The sequence below is a fragment of the Emys orbicularis genome, chromosome 1, assembly GCF_028017835.1.
Source record: "Emys orbicularis isolate rEmyOrb1 chromosome 1, rEmyOrb1.hap1, whole genome shotgun sequence".
Classification (NCBI taxonomy): domain Eukaryota; kingdom Metazoa; phylum Chordata; order Testudines; family Emydidae; genus Emys; species Emys orbicularis.
The window spans coordinates 23,881,601-23,899,068 of record NC_088683.1 but is presented as its reverse complement, the minus strand read 5'-3'; the positions used below and the strand labels follow the sequence as shown (position 1 = coordinate 23,899,068).

The 17,468-nt window shown below is 39.8% G+C and overlaps 1 protein-coding gene across 4 annotated transcripts in view; it reads right to left on the bottom strand.

The window, feature by feature from the left end:
- Positions 1–17,468, bottom strand: part of CACNA2D1 (calcium voltage-gated channel auxiliary subunit alpha2delta 1) — a 677,013-nt gene that overhangs the window by 9,627 nt on the left and 649,918 nt on the right. For 3 of the 4 annotated variants that reach the window (XM_065420204.1, XM_065420221.1, XM_065420213.1), the window contains 7 exons: positions 15,253–15,291; positions 12,341–12,412; positions 10,620–10,772; positions 10,476–10,528; positions 7,272–7,327; positions 7,011–7,140; positions 4,578–4,690 (listed from right to left, as the gene is read on the bottom strand). In XM_065420204.1, the coding sequence (XP_065276276.1) occupies positions 4,578–4,690; positions 7,011–7,140; positions 7,272–7,327; positions 10,476–10,528; positions 10,620–10,772; positions 12,341–12,412; positions 15,253–15,291 (616 nt within the window). The remainder of the gene's footprint in view (positions 1–4,577; positions 4,691–7,010; positions 7,141–7,271; positions 7,328–10,475; positions 10,529–10,619; positions 10,773–12,340; positions 12,413–15,252; positions 15,292–17,468) is intronic. The other variant, XM_065420229.1, reaches the window with a different exon arrangement.

The following is a 17,468-nucleotide window of genomic DNA, read 5'->3' as shown; positions in this document are numbered from 1 at the left end:
TCTTTTCCTGTGTACAACACATTAGCAGCAGCAGCAGCAGCAACATTTATTTTTTATTTTTACTATCACAAGCAGTTTAAGTGGTGTCAAATACTTATGGCCTCGTTCGTGACACATACTTTGCCAGCCATGGCTTTGTGATAATGTTGGTTGCATCACATTAACCGCCCACTGTTACTGTTCCCTATTAAAGAAAATGGAATTAATAGAAAACAAATATGCTTTGTTTTGACTTGAGCAAGACTTTTGATACTGTCTCACATGACCTTCTCATAAACAAACTAGGGAAATGCAACCTAGATGGAGCTACTATAAGGTGGGTGCATAACTGGCTAGAAGACCGTTCCCAGAGAGTAGTTATCAGTGATTCACAGTCAAGGGCATAGCGAGTGGGGTCCCACAGGGATCAGTTCTGGGTCTGGTTCTGTTCAATATCTTTGTCAATAATGTAGATAATGGCATAGAGAGTACACTTATAAAGTTTGTGGATGATACCAAACTGGGAGAGATTGCAAGGAGGATTAGATTAAAATTCAAAATGAGCTGGGCAAACTGGAGAAATGATCTGAAGTAAATAGGATGAAATTCAATAAGGACAAATGCAAAGTACTCCACTTAGGAAGGAACAATCAGTTGCATATATTCAAAATGGGAAATGACCACCTAGGAAGGAGTACTGTGGAATGGGATCTGGGGGTCAGAGTGGATCACAAGGTAAATATGAGTGAACAGTGTAACACTGTTGCAAAAAAAAATAAAAATAAAGAAACATCATTCGGGGATGTATTAGCAGGAGTGTTGTTAAAGCAAGACACAAGAAGGAATTAGTACACTCTACTCTGTACTGATTAGGCCTCAACTGGAGTATTGTGTCCAGTTCTGGGTGCCACATTTCAGAAAAGATGTGGACAAATTGGAGAAAGTCCAGAGAAGAACAACAAAAATGATTAAAGGTCTAGAAAATATGACCTCTGAGGGAAGATTGAAAAAATTGGATTAGATTAGTCTGGAGAAGAGAATACCGTCAGAGGACATGATAATTTTCAAGTAAATAAAAGGTTGTTATAAGGAGGAAGGAGAAAATAGGACAAGAAGCAATGGGCTTAAATTGCAGCAAAGGAAGTTTAGGTTGGACATTAGGAAAAACTTCCTAACTGTCAGGGTGTTTAAGCACTGGAATAAATTGCCTCGGGAGGTTGTGGAATCTCCATCATTGGAGATTTTTAAGAGCAGGTTAGACAAACACCTGTCAGGGATGGTCTAGATAATACTTAGTCCTGCCATGAGTGCATGGGACTGGATTAGATGACCTCTTGAAGTCTCTTCCAGTCCTACGATTCTATGACTTATAGGATAACCTTCCAGTGCTCCTAATCAAGATAATAAAGATACACACCGCAAGACTGTGTATGGGAAAAAAAAGCTAATCTAAAACCAGAATGCTTTACTACAACGATAGGAGGGGTTCTCCTATCACTATAGTTAATCCTTCTTTTCAAAAGGTGGTAGCTAGGTCAACAGAAGAATTCTTGTCTATGCAGCGGCTTAGGTTGGCTTAACTATGTCTCAGAGGTGTGGATTTTCAGATCCCTGAGAGATGTAGCTAAGGCAATGTAAATTTTCAGTGTAGACCAGCCCACAGTAAGGGACAAAGATTTTCTTTAGGTTTCAGCTTTAGAGTGCAAGGGGAAACAGATGAAATGGCATACTCAGGGTCACTCGTCAGATCAATGGCAGAAACAGGAATAGGACCCAGGTCTCCTGAAACCTGAGTAGTGCCCCATCCACTGAGTCATTCTGCCTCATACAGACTAGGACAATTCTATGCCCTGATGCAAGCCCCCTGGACACACCATGGAACTGGATCGTAAGGTTAATATTTCACTTTTGCAACTGTCCCAATGCAAGACAAGGCACAATCCAGTTTACTGTATTCAGGATGCAAGATGGCATGGGATTTGGTCTTAAGCCTAAACTGTTAAAAAATAAATAAATGAAAAGACAACATACGGTCAATTTCTTCCCTAATTTACATCTTAGCAGTATCCACCCACCCACTGATGCCATGGTGGTTTATATGTGATGAGATTTATGTCATGGGAGAAAGGAGAGTAAGAAACAGGGATGATAACTTAAAAGGCCATCAACATTAGCATATCCCTACCAGACAGCAGGAAGCGGAACCTAATAAACACCTACAGATGAATAGAACTCAAAGGTCATCCCTCCCATCTCTGTGCTGTCATGCTACATCTGCATGTCACCGTGGGCCCTGGCTATGAAAAAGAAAGCTTGGCTTACTGCAGCTCAGGTGAATAATACATATAGCAATTCATTTAGTGAAAAATGAGCCCAGCCAGCTGGTCATGCTTTCATCTACTGCCCCTAGCCCTGTGAAGTAAAATGCACCATGGGAAAGTTGCACCGTTTCTTATTAAACTTGCTTTATTTTGTGCAGCAGGCCCTGTACATAACCTGTAGACAGTACCTGTAGTTAATCAAACTGACATGGAGCCAAGCCGGTCAGAGTAGCAGCCTACACTTACCTGGTGCTACAGTGCCACTGATGCTGCTTCCACTGATGTAACCTCCCTTTCATCTGAAGTGCAGGCAGAATTCCAGTGTCGTAATTAATGTGATACTTAATGTATCATTTTTGCCGAGGGATTTCCATCATCTTCACCATAAGCAGCTTTATCATCAGGTACAGGAGTAGCAATGCTTTTATAGGGATTTGAAAATCTCTCCTCATGGACCTCCTTGCATGTCAGGAATATGTATTTCTGGCAGCAATATTTTTCTACTGTCTGGATTAATCGGTCAGATTCTGGGCCCTTGCCTCAACACCCGAACGCCACTTCACTGTGCATAAGGGCCAAAAAGAGTGCAAGGAGAATTCCCCTGGCACAGTATATGCTGTCCTATGCTGCTCCTGTCGCTATTGCATATGGGATGTGTTTACCAGGGATGGAGAAGAGAAGGAGTAGCTATAGTCCTGAGCAGCCCATAGACAACAGGGGGAAAGCTGCCATAATTTAGAATAGTGTGCTGGAGGCTAGAGGGAACTTGTGCAAAGTGCTCTATATTAGAGCCCTGCATGGGCCTATTTTTTAAGTCTCATCCCCATCCCATCCCGCAATACCCATTCCCAGCCGCTCCTGCATTGTTTCTTTCATTTTTATACTGCTCCCACCTGGAAAAAGCCATAGATCCTGAAAATCCCACAAGAGAGACAGATTCCCCCATGTTACTAACAAAACAAAACAAAAACCAACCAAACAAAAAGACGGTTGGTTAGTATATTTTATGTATATATATATAAACGAAATTCAGACAACTTTTACAATTAGAAGAATAAATCAAATATTGCTTAAACCATATAAAATACTTTAACTCCTGTTATAATAGATATCAAATCTCTTTCTATCCCTCGCTTAAATTTAAGTATTAAAGCCTTTATTTAAAAAAAAAGAGAAACTTGCTTTACATTGCTGAAATTCTATTTATGACACACCAACAAGAGATTTGGTGTTTTCCACAAATTACTGCAGCCTAGGTTTTTTGCCCACCCAATCCCGCAACGAAGTACATTTTACCCGCTATTATGGCAGCTGGTCCTGCGGGAGCCATGGGATCCCAGTCCCGTTGCAGGACTCTGCTCTATACTCTGCTTGTATTCCCTGCTCTGTGCCTCCTGCAGTCTATGAAGAAGCCCCCTGGGTGGCAAACAGAGGAACTGCAGCCTCCATGGCCAGAACAGCTCCAGCCCCAGCAGAATGACCTATGGGCAACAGGTGATCTTGCACCCTGCAGTATGTCAGCCACATTAGACAGATGTTATATGTATTGGTGAAGCCTGGTCCCATTACCCCTGCCTTGGGCTGTGCCTTCTGGCTTGTGCATCCCAGCAGAGGCATTTCTCTTTACCCTGTCAGCTCTACTCAGAATGGCTGCAGACCCCAGAGCACCCAATACACGTGAACAGGGGCTTTTCACTTCTTACTCTCTCCCCGTGATGAGGGGAGAGAAACTAGCATGTGATTCATGCTTAATGGTCTTCAGCACCTCAGGTAGCATGTAACTGTTAAGCTCTGGCCTCTCCCCTTCTATTTCTTCAGGTCAGTCACCAAGTGGTGTGACAAACTGAGGGGCTTGGGATGCACCTTTTGGTCCTCTGCAGAAAGGCTGCTTCCTGCAAGTTGCACCAATAGCAGGATACTATGACAACAGGCCATTATATATTTCAGTGATGGCTGCCCTGACCGACTGACAAGTCATTCCAGTGCACGGGCTTCAGAAGATTTTGCCTGGTAACACAGTCTGGGAACAGGTATTAAGACCAGCATATCAAATATATGCACATAAAAATTCTTAACACTTTGAAATGATTCCTATTTAGTCCATGCTATGTTTGTTGTATACAAAATGTATCTGATAATCATCTGCTGACTCAGATACCACAGTGACGTGTGTCACAGAAATGTATATAAATAGGCCATATTTCTCCAAATCCTGTTCTAATATTTGGTCAACAAACATCAGTTTATGCTACTAGAAGTTCTGACTTTAAAGGATACCCGGCTTTTCTGCTTGCATCAATGGCTTTGGGTCACAGGAGCGGCACATCCGTTGGCTGTCACTAATTATAAATACTAGATTGGTGTGTGAAAGCTTTTCTGCATGATAAAGTCTGAAAAAGAAACACAACTCTAGTTAAAAAAAGCAAACAATATATCTTCAGGGGCTTGTCACATTCACTAATGATATCACAGGTAACACAACTTTATAGATTGAACTAGACTGCTACACAAGGGACAGCTGGTCTTTTTTAAGAATAGCAAGGACCATTCAAGGGGAAATTTTGTAATCTTTATTGACAGGAGTGTTGTTCTACATTAGAGCAGATGCTGTGATTAAAAAATGGAAAAAGGGCACAGGGTGACCTTATACCACTAAGCAGCAAGTTGCATGCTGCTAAATCAGTAACTCCACTAAGTAGTGAAACCAGTTACAATTTCTCTACTGCCAATGTGGTGTGAAAAGAAAAGCCACTCTAAACAGGATAGGAAATGAGGGTTTAATATGAGTAGTGAGAATACTGACATCTTTAGAAATCCAAATGAGCCTTTTCAGTTAGAATATAATGTATTTGAGTACATCACATCTCTATTTGATACAGTGTTTCTTAGACACTATAGTTAAGAGAATTTATGCACTTGGCTTATTTTCAGGTGTTTATACTGTATACTTAGACAGCTAGATGGAGGGATAGATAGGTGTAAATAAGCATCCAAGTGAGCTGAGAAATAATGTAAAACTCAGCGACAAAGAGAATATTTTCTAATTGCTGAAGAAAAGCTTTTATGTTGCTCTGAATTTAGAGAGCTATTTATTTGTAACTGACTTCCTGACACACTTTTGCCACATCTAACAAAAACAGGCAAAATGTATCCTTTGGTGTAAGTGGACAAAACTTCATTGACCTCAGTGGAGTTTATCCCAATGGCTAAATTTGAACCAACAACTCCTTCAGGTCATCTGTAATTTTACAAATGACTCATCCACACTAGTTGACCATTTTAGGGGTCCAAACATATCTTCTGATTAAATCAGTGAAAGAGAATCTCTGAGGATGGCTCTGTTTCTGTCCATAGCAGCACCATTCTACCCTTTATGGAATTCAGTATTTGACCCTGTGCTGTGATTGTGTCCAATTCCTTGTGTGTACGTTGCTGGACTGAAATACCCTATGAAACTTTTTCCAGGTGTTCAAGGCTTGGCTGTTTATAGCAGTTCTGTTGTCTCCAACACTTTCAGAAATTGCTAACAACTGTCAGTCCTTGTTTCTGTAGGCTCTGGCATGAGGCATGGTATTGTGTGTAAGGTTATTATACTCCAGGGGAAGGGTGAGCAGAGACTACATGTGGGCAAATATAAAGAGAAGCAGTAAGCATAAAAGCATGCTTACTTTTTGGCATGGAGTGGAGGAACCAAGGCTTGACACACTTGCACATCCACTCCAATATTCAAGAGTGCCAGATTAAAAAACAGAACAAAGTGGCATGGAGGAGACGAGGGTTTAAATACAATTCTCATCATGCTAATGAGGTGCTTAGCTCTGTGTTTCCCACTCTGACTTCTCTCTCTTGCTATTGCTCAGCCAGAAACGTTCTCTTTAATACAGGATCATGTACTCTGTGCTGGTGATCATTTCTTACCTTGTACACTTACATCACTTGTGCCATATCTGTGCTGTGCTATAACACACCCTAAATGTCCTCTTTTTTATCCATTTGTAGCTTAATGTTTGTTTAAGGATTTTAAACTGAATTATCACAAATCTGTCTACACGGAGATCTTCAAATGGCTTCTTTTTTTTGAACAGGTTAATTATATGGTAATTTTTATAATCTTTCACTTTAGAAAATCTGTCAATCTAATAATTTAGGATAGAAGAAATTTTTGAGTCTCCCAAACTATATTGAGATTGTAACATCTTTAATGAAAGCAGCAGCAGCGCTACTGGACAACTCAAGGCAAAATATCAAGAAGCTGATCAACACTTTAACATTATCTGCATTTAAATTGATAATGGAATGCACACAAAAAACCCCTCAGTTCTGAATATCTTTGATAGAACTCAAGATTTTCAATTAATAAATTAGAAAAAAATACAGTGAAAAAAATTAGGAATAAAATGTATTAAACACCAATTATCCTACTAAAATATACGTGGAGACAGTCCCATACAACAGAAAAACACAACTTGGGGTAAAATAATTCTGTGCACTATTATTGCTGTTTCAATCTGTACTAATACACACATATACATTCTGTCATGTATGTACTACACTACACATATGTATGTATATCTTTATCTTTCTTAGATACATTTGATAAGTTTATGACACAGTATAGTTTATCCTTCAGACAGTAATTACCTACTTCTAAGATTAATATGCACAAAAAAGACTCCTCTTTACATTTTGTATTCAAAGTTGAAAGTTTACCTGGAACAGTTTATACAGTCTACAATCCCACCAAAGGATTTATCATCATTTTCAAAGAAATACTGAGTTTGCTCAGTAATGCAGCTCTGTTTGGATAGGATAGTAGCGTAATCCTCATCATCTGCTTCCGCTGAGGAGAAAGAAAAAACAGAAACATTTTCAGCTCATATAGTGGAGTGAGCAGAATTTGGCTGGCACCTGGATTCTTATCTTCTAGTTCATTCAAAGTTGACCCTTTAACAAACCTGAGTCTTGACTTACCTGCCTCAAGGAAACGTGGAAAAGTCAGGCCCAAAAACAGCTGTTGCAAGATAGACCTGAGCACAGAAAAATAATTTTGTAATGAAATAGTTATTTACCTCTCCTTTAAACATAGCTTTGCTAATATGGGAGCCCTGATTGTTTGCAGGAGACCCTAAATACCACTGGGATAAAAATAATGGTTAATAACAACAGCAACAACATAGCTTAATTGCACTTATACCAACTAATATGAATGTGTTTCTTTAATATCTTACATTTTGTCAGTCACCCTCTTCTTCCCCTTCAGCTACTGTCCCACATTATCTTTTTACTTGACAATCAATATTCAGTGCCCCTTTAACCCATAATTCAGCTAGCAGAGATGCTGAAGAGCAGTTTAATTGTCATCCTTTAAGATCTCCACAGAATGTTAAACAGGAATCCTGAGATATCTCTCACATTTAAACCAATTAGGATGCCTTAAATGACAATAGTCATACATAGCTCTAAGGGGCTTCCGGTACTTTCCACTGATTAAGCCTCACAACCCTCCTGTGAGGCAGATAAATGCTGGAGTATTCTAACCATTTCATATAAAAGTCATCTCTGTGCTGGCAACTTGTATTTCTATCTCCACTTCTGCACTTCAGCCAATCCCTGTCATTTCTTCCTCAATGCTGCAAAATAATTAAGCTTAACTCGGATAACGCTAAGCTCTTATTTTTCTGCGTTCGTGCCCACATCACTCCTATTTCAATTATTGGAACCTCCTCCTCTCTGGTTCGTCTGTCATCCACAATGCCCAACCCCTCCTACCATAACCACTACAATTAGATTCCTTCCATCATCACTCCCTCTCTTTGAATCCCTCCCCCAGCTCCTTCTTCATTAACTTTAAACTTCTTGTCCTCACCTTCCAGGCCTTACTTCTGCCATCAGATCTGTCCTAGTCTATTATTGTGGCACCCTACTCCCCCATATATTCTACTACTCATAAATGCCAGTCTTGATGAACCTTTAATCTGTTTCCTCCACAGCCTCAAATATTTTTTAATAAAATATATCTGCCAGTTATTTCTGTGGCTAGGGCTCTGCAATACTGCATCAAACATTGGGTTTGTTTACATGACATCAGGACTGGGATTGCTGCATGGGCTATCTGCTTGTCTGTAAGGATGAACAGAAACCTCATGTCATTCAACAGTGACTCCGCTGGCTGACCCAGAAGGAAGTCCCCATCAAGCCCTTTTTAGCTTGAAAGAAAGTGATCATGAAATTCACGGAGGATGAGAGAGAGAGGAAGCCTGAAAAAATGGGGAAGAGCCTCAAAGTTTCCCAGAGTGCAGAGGACAGAAGATATTTACTTAACTGATTCCTCATGCTCCCCAAAAAAGCTTTGAAAATTGTCACTCACTATCCTATTCCAAATTTTTGCCCGAAACGTAACAGTTATCCTTAACCCAGCTTCTCCTATTTCTCTGCATTTGCTTTCACTAGCTGCCTTGCTGAAATGCACTCTGATCGGCCCTTTCTATTCCACTTCCCTAATGGCCTCTCAGCCTGCTTGTGGCCTAGATTCCATTTCAAAAATTTCCAATGAAAGCACTTTCTTGTGGCACTTTCAACTGAAACTCTGTGGAAAACAAGACCCAAGTCTAAATTGAGTCCAGACCTCTGAGTTTGATTTGAACACTGATAACCCAAATTTCTCTGTTTGAGTAGAGCTTAGGTTTCATCCCTGGATCATTTCCCATCTCTGGTTTTGAGGTTCATTTTTGTTCCAGAAAACAAAGATCTTAACTGTTCCTGTTAACTAAATGTAACCAATAATAAAAACAAATATCTAAAGTCTTCATAGTGCCATCTGTGAGATAACTGCTCTCTATATATTTGTTCAGCTGTGATATATTGCAATGCTTACCTCCAAATAGTGTAAATTACCTACTATTGTGCTATAGAATATGCACCACAAAACTTTATCATGAAGGATAGATAATCTCAGAGGGTAAAATTCACACCAGTGCAGAAGGCCTGCCTGACGCCGACCATATCATTTAAGTCCAAATTAAATTTTGCCGCATGGTTTTGGTATCACAGGGGTGCTTAATCTGTAGAGGGCTGAATTTAATTATATATGCATTATGAAACTAGCAAAACAATTTTTGTGGCTATTGCTAATTACTGCATGGATTTAATTCCAAAATGAGACAACTCTGTGGTGTGGAGTTTTAGATCAGTTTCTATATTTATTCAGTATTGTGTTTAGCTAAAGATAGTAACCATTAAAACAGTTAAGAGGTGAAATCCTGACTCCACTGAAGTCAATCCCAAAATTCTCATTGAGTTCAAGAGAACCAGGATTTCATCCAATAGGTCTAAAAGTTAAAATTGACTGCCATTTCCTCTTCCCTGTTCTGTGATAGTCTCTAAGGTATATGTTGCTGGAACATTACCCAAAGTTCTTTTTGTTCTTGCAGAGGAAGTATAGTTTTGTTGTTTAAATTGAGCAAAGGAAAAAAATGGAAACAAGCTGTTATACTATATTGTTTTATATGTGGCTTCTTCCTTGAAACAGTATCACTAGTTTATAGTATCTTTGATAAAAAGACAATGAACAAAACCAACTGATTCTTTCAATGAGCAACTTTCAGTGAATTACACTACCAAACAATGCATTTTAATGGCATCTGGTGTTCTGAAATAGGACTTGCTTATGCTTTCCAATAGATGCCCTTATGTGCCTAACAAAACGATTCAGTGACACCTCAAAAACTGACTCTTTCTCAACCTACTTGCTTAATAATGCACTTGAAAAAGAACAATATAGTGAGTTATGAATCGAACAAGTCCCTCTGAAAGCTGCATGTCAGCAACCTAGATTAAAGATGATTCAACCCAAACCAACTCCTGCACCTACGCATGCTCAATGTAGATTGAGAACAGAGAATTACAAAGTCTGGGAAGTCTCATTTTGATTTAAGATCAATAAAATGAAGTTTCCAAGGAGTCCGGGGAGGTTACTAAAAATGTTCACTGTCTGAGGCTGCAGAAGTAGTACCAGCCCTTAAGACTCCAGAACAGCTCCTAGGAACTGAAGAGTCTGTTATTATCATACATAGACACTATAGAAAGAAGAAACTAATTGTTACCAAATACATTTTCTTTTTGCTGAACTCTTAATTATGACTTTGGTATAAACATTACCAGAATATTTGAACTTACCAGGCGGCTGCAGAGGCCCACCATCCGACATGCAAAATTTCCGCTACTGTAGGCTACAAAATGAAGTATAAAGATTGCACCATTAGTACAAGTATCTGCACATAGGTAAGGGGAATGCTGATAACTTGGCAAGCGGATACTAACTACGTATGCAGAACGAAGACCAGCTCCTTGCTTTGGTTCTTCTTCAGGATCACACACAGACTGATAGTCGTAAGACTTGTTAAAGGCATATAAGGACATGTTAATGAGGTTTCGCATCAGGTCAGGGTCAATCTCACCAAAGAATCGTCCAATCTGGTGCAGAAAATTGTAAAAAAGATGAGTTTAAACACTTCTAAGCTGATGTCACATGATAAATGATATACATATAATTTACATATTCTGATCAATGATGCTGAATTCAAAGAAGGTATAAATCCTATAATTCTTACTATGGGATAATGGTGATAAATTACAAAAGTCTTTCATTTTATGTTCATTTTGCATTTACTTTACATTCTCTAAAATAATAAATTGTTTTCCAGACCTACTCAGGCAAAACTCTAAATGACTTCAGGGGAAGTTTGGCCTGATTTATAGCTGCATGATTTGGTTCATTGTTATTATTATAAAACCCATAAGGGACTCATTTTTCACAGGGGCATCAACCTGACTATTTCCATATCTACTCTGAGTGTTTAGTTTTTTTCCTTATGAATAAATGACTGCACATGCAATATTTTAGGTGCAAACTCCAAGGCCATTTTTGAATGTTCGACTCTTGATGTGATTAGATGGTAGTTTGCGTTTCCTCCTAATGTTTGTACTCATTCCATCAACAGTTACCCAAATCTGTTCACATGCTATCTCAGTATCTCCTATATGGTGCTTACCTCATTTTTTCTAGGTGGAAAAAGGTGGAAATAACCAAAAGATGCTTCTGTGGCATATTGACAACTTTACCATATAATTCCTGAATTAGGAATTCAGGAAAAGTAGGCTGCTGCACCCCACCACATGGGGAGCCACCATCTTCTCCAGAGATCAAAATTTCCCATGTTCTGGCTTTCCAGCTGAACTGGGATCTTACCTTCCATTACATAACTGACTATAGTTGTGTCACATCAAACAACAGCTATTGCACTGCAACGTTGCACTGTGATGTCATAACACCAAGACACGATGATGGTGATGATAATATGTTGCAGTTTCATGAAATGGATTCTTTATGCAATAATTCTTCAGTGTAACAATTAGATTTGATAGAAAATGTTTCATAGGAACTTTTTTTTTTGGATGAAAAATGGCTTTTTGATTAAATGGACATTTTCCACAACTGAAAACCAAAATATTTTTGTTTGTTTTTTTGACAGAAGCTCTAAAAAGTACTGGAAAAAAATTGAATTTTTTCATAGAAAAAATATAACTTCTTCATGTTCTCATACATTAACACAGAATAACTCTGTGCTCCAGGCACTTACACTACATTATCTCTATGTTTCAAGCAGTCTGACTCAGGGAAACGATGCAAACTCTTCATCCCATTTCTTATTCACTCCCTTAAATCACTATAACCAGGGCCACCTTAGCGCAGGCCTAGACACGTCAAGTCACTAGTAAGATAGTGATAAAAGCTAGCAAATTATATGAAATTTGAGATTTGGCAAATTTTCTTTGTGGTTTGGAATGAGTCTGTGATTCATCACCTCAAACTCTGATAACCATGATTTAAATAAATGAAAGGAGGTCAATAAAGAGCCACACTCTGTCTTTGTATAGTGAACTTAGGTTAACAGGTCATTTTTAATTATAAACTCTCTCTGGCTTAATGGAGAAGTGAGTCAATCTCATGTTTAATTGCATGAATTTAAAAACACATATACCTGTTGGGTATATTCATCCTGATTTGACATCAAAAGAAATCCACCGTCATCAAGAACAACACAATCCAGGTGCTATTACAAGGGGGAAAAAAAGGTATCTTTTTCAGGAAAGTTACAGAAAACGGTTCTCTTTCCAAGCAGCCAGACACAATCCCTGAGAAAAGGCTGACATTCAGCATTTCAGATATATCTTAAAATCAATGTGGCCTGGACTGGAGTGTCCCTTTTCAAAAGAAATCAGCTTGGCTACAAAGAATCTGCACGTTTAACCTAGTTTCCAATTCTCAAGATCTAGAGGTTTCATGTAAAACATTAGTATCTGGAGAACTTCACACTCATTGTTCCCTTGCTCTAGTAACTATTGTTTCACCCATTAACACCTGGGAAAGGTGTTTTCTGACTTTACCTCTGGTATTCAGAAAGTATAAGTAGGGGAGACTATGTTCAGGACTCTAGGGCATGAGTCCAATAGCCTTGAATCCATAAGTGTTGTAAAATTTTGCTCAAGGGACCCACTTGTGGCTTAATTTTATGTAACTCGTTTTTGTAAATTATTTGTTCAGGATACTTAACTAGCCCTAAGAGTGCAATGTCCTTACAAAACCCCTTCATACATGGATCACAGCTCAGATAAAGGGATTGCAACTTTTGATTTGGTCTTAGCTCAGACTTAGAGACCATTCTGATTTGTAGCTTTTAGCGGTAGGAGTCTTTTAAAACAGCAAACCTGGGCTTGCTGCCTATAATTATTTTCACATTATTTACTTTATTTCGCTCTGGTTTTTTCACCCCCTTCAGATGATGAACCCCTTCTTCTCCAACTAGGGCACCAGTTCCACATAGAGCTAAGAGCCATTTTCTCTGCTGCTGTCCCAATGGCATGGGTGGATTCCTGCAGGTGCCAGGTGCTGGGGTCAGAAAGTCCATTGATTAACTATAGAGCAGCGTTTCTCAAACTGGGGTCTGCACGCAGACACCTGGGGGTCCCCAAGGGTACTCCGGGGGTCCGCAGGCCCTGCTGATCAACTCCTTCCCCTCTCTCCCTCAACTTCTCCCCCTCCCTCCCAGTGCCTCCTGCATGCTGGGGAACGGCTGTTCAGGGGTGTGCAGGAGGCGCTGGGAGGGAGGGGGAGGAGCCAGAAAGAGGTGGGGAAGAGGAGGGGCAAGGGTGGAGTGGGGACGGGCAGAGGTGGGCTGGGGGTAGGGCCTTGGGGGCAGGGATGGAGTGGGGGCGAGGCCTGGGGCTGAGCGGGGGTTTGGGGTTTAAAATTTTTTAAATTCAATTGGGGATCTTCGGGTTGCTAAAGTTTCAGAACCACTGCTATAGAGCATACACTGATCTTCCTGTGGCCTGAGGATGTGGTGCTGCTGCCTGGGCCTGACAATTAGCCATAAATCTCACACCCAACCAGATGCCTCGATTGAGGAAGGCGCTTAAGCACACAAGAGAATTAGGAGTTCCTGGCAACATTAGGGCTCCTGAAGCTGTAAAATCATCACCCATTAGTGCTTCTAGGGCCACATGCCCCAAAATCCTGGCTCAGCAGGGGATGGAGGGAAGGCAGGCAGTGGAAAGCCTAGTATCCCCACACGCTGGAGGGTGCTGTGTGCATTATGGTAGATTTAAGGTTATCGTCTGTCTCTCTCCCTCAAATTATCTGACAATACAGAATCCAAACTAAATATTAATATAACATGAAAGTGTAACACCAACAGATCCCGGTCGCCGGTATCGAACCTGAGACCTCTGAAGCTTAGCGCATGAGCCTCTACTGCAGCGGTGGGCAACCTGTGGCCCGCGGGGCTTCCAACAGCTCCCATTGGCTGGGAATGGCGAACCGCGGCCACTGGGAGCTGCAGGCGGCCGTGCCTGTGGACGGTCAATGTAAACAAACTGTCTCGCGGCCTGACAGTGGATTAACCATGACGGGCTGCTTGTGGCCCGCAGGCTGCAGGTTGCCCACCACTGCTCTACTGCATAAGCTAAAAGCCACATGGCTCTTAGCTAAGGCTGTAGCAGACTCATTAATCTCTAAGTGGTCTCGGTGCCATTAGAGGGGACAGAACACCACACCCAGGATGTGTGTTGGTTACACATGCTCAGCATTGGTTTCCCTGCCTTCCCTCCCACTAAAATGTACAGGATGTCTGTGAAAGAGATACAATAAGACAGAGGAGAAATCAATTATGATCTAATATTCACCAGGTGAAACATTGTGCATCTGTTCTTGCTTTCCACCTTTTCACATTCCTTCACCTCTTCTTTTTGTCTCTCCTCAATTTCTCTTATTTTCCCACTCTCTCTCTCTTTTTTGCTCCCTCTCCTTTCTCTTCAGCTCTTTCTTTAAAAAGCTTCACCATCTTTTCTCTCCTCATCTTCTTTTTCATGACTCCCCCATTTCCTACTGCTCCCTCCCATATTATGTTCTTTCTTCTTCGCTCCCATTTAGTTCTTATAGTCTCATTTCAAGGACTCCCTTGCCTATCACTTCATTTTATTTTCTCACAATAGCATCCCTCTCAGAATCCTCACCTCTCTCTTCATAGACACAGGAGACTGTCAACTCTAATAATAATAATAATAATAATTAATGGAGATATCCTATCTCCTAGAACTGGAAGAGACCTTGAAAGGTCATCGAGTCCAGCCCCCTACCTTCACTAGCAGGACCAAGTACTGATTTTGCCCTGATCCCTAAGTGGCCCCCTCAAGGATTGAACTCACAACCCTGGGTTTAGCAGGCCAATGCTCAAACCACTGAGCTATCCCTCCCCTACTAACACTGCTTCTGTTTTTAACCTGCAGACAGTAATTGGGTATAACAGTGGTCTCAAGTTTTGATGGACCCAAAGAACAAACAAAGGGGACCCTTCCCTCTCTGCCAGGTATTTTTTACTAAGTTTATTCTTACCATACTGTTTCTTTCACAGCCACAAAGTTCACTGTTGCACTGGAAAACAGAAGAATACGGTATGTTTTCTTAGAAAGTCTGTACTGTTACATGATATTCATTAACTCATGAGTATAAACAGTTGGATTCAAGACAAACCCAGGTGTTTTTTGTGTGTGTCTGGCTGTCTACTGAAGGGTTTTATATTGCTACCCATTACCATCGTATCTGAGTGCATTGCACTTGCCACTGGGGGTCAAAACTCTGCTCAGGGTAGATTTATTTATTTATTTATAGATTTTATTAATTCCCTCCTTGTTTCTTTTGGTTGGTAGTGCTATGTATATATTAGGGCTGTTGATTAATCACAGTTAACTCATGGGATTAACTAAAAAAAAATTAATCACGATTAATCACACTGTTAAAACAATAGAATACCGATTGAAATTTATTAAATATTTTTGGATGTTTTTCTACATTTTCAAAGATATTGATTTCTATTACAACACAGAATACAAAGTGTACAGTGCTCACTTTATATTATTATTTTTTATTACAAATTTGTACTGTAAAAATTATAAGAGAAATAGTATTTTTTAATTCACCTCATACAAGTACTGTGGTGCAATCTCTTTATTGTGAAAATGTAACATACAAATGTAGATTTTTTTGTTACATAACTGCACTCAAAAACAAAACAATGTAAAACTTTAGAGCCTACAAGTCCACTCAGTCCTACTTCTTGTTCAGCCAATTGCTAAGACAAAAAAGTTTGTTTACATTTACAGGAGACACTGCTGCCCGCTTCTTATTTACAATGTCACCTGAAAGTGAGAACAGGCTTTGCAAGGTATTTATGTGCTAGATATGCTAAACATTTCTATGCCCCTTCATGCTTCAGCCACCATTCCAGAAGACATGCTTCCATGCTGATGATGCTTGTTAAAAAAATAATGCATTAATTAGATTTGTGACTGAACTCCTTGGGGGAGAATTGTATGTCTCCGGTTCTGTTTTACCCAAATTCTGCCATATATTTCATGTTATAGCAGTCTTGGATGATGACCCAGAACGTTTGTTTTAAGAACACTTTCACAGCGAATTTGACAAAATGCAAAGAAGGTAACAATATGAGATTTCTAAAAAAAGCTACAGCACTCGACCCAAGGGTTAAGAATCTGAAGTGCCTTCCAAAATCTCAGAGGGACGAGGTGTGGAGCATGCTCTCAGAAGTCTTAAAAGAACAATACTCAGATGTAGAAACTACAGAAACCAAACCACCAAAAAAGAAAATCAACCTTCTGCCGGTGGCATCTGACTCAGATGCTGAAAATGAACATGCGTTGGTCCACTCTGCTTTGGATCGTTATTGAGCAGAACCCGTCATCAGCATGGACACATGTCCTCTGGAATGGTGGTTGAAGCATGAAGGGACATTTGAATCTTTAGAGCATCTGGCACGTAAATAACTTGCGACACCGGCTACAACAGTGCCATGCTCTCACTTTCAGGTGACATTGTAAACAAGAAGCAGGCAGCATTATCTCCTGCAAATGTAACCAAACTTGTTTGTCTGAACGATTGACTGAAGTAGGACTGAATGGACTTGTAGGCTCTAAAGTTTTACATTGTTTTATTTTTGAATGCAGTTATTTTTTGTACATAATTCTACATTTGTAAATTCAACTTTCATGATAAAGAGATTGCACTATAGTACTTGTATTAGGTGAATTGAAAAATACTATTTCTTTTGTTTTTTACAATGCAAACATTTGTAATCAAAAATAAATATAAAGTGAGCACTGTACACTTTGTATTTTGTGTTGTAATTTAAATCAATATATTTGAAAATGTAGAAAACATCAAAAATATTTAAATAAATCATATTGTATTGTTGTTTAACAGTGCAACTAATCATGATTACTATTTTTAATCACTTGACAGCCCGTGTGTGTGTGTGTGTGTGTGTGTGTGTGTGTGTGTGTGTGTGTGTGTGAGAGAGAGAGAGAGAGAGAGAGAGAGAGAGAGAGAGAGATGGTGGGCACAGAAGCTACCAAAACTGAAGAGTGGTGAACCTCCTTGATCTATAAACAGAGTTAAAGTGAAAAACTGGCATGTTCCTGTGTATTTTTCCCCAGATATATAAAAAATACATAGAAACATGCCAGTTTTTCACTTTAACTCTGTTCAGAGATCAAGGAGGTTCACCACTCTTCAGTTTTGGTAGTTTCTGTGCC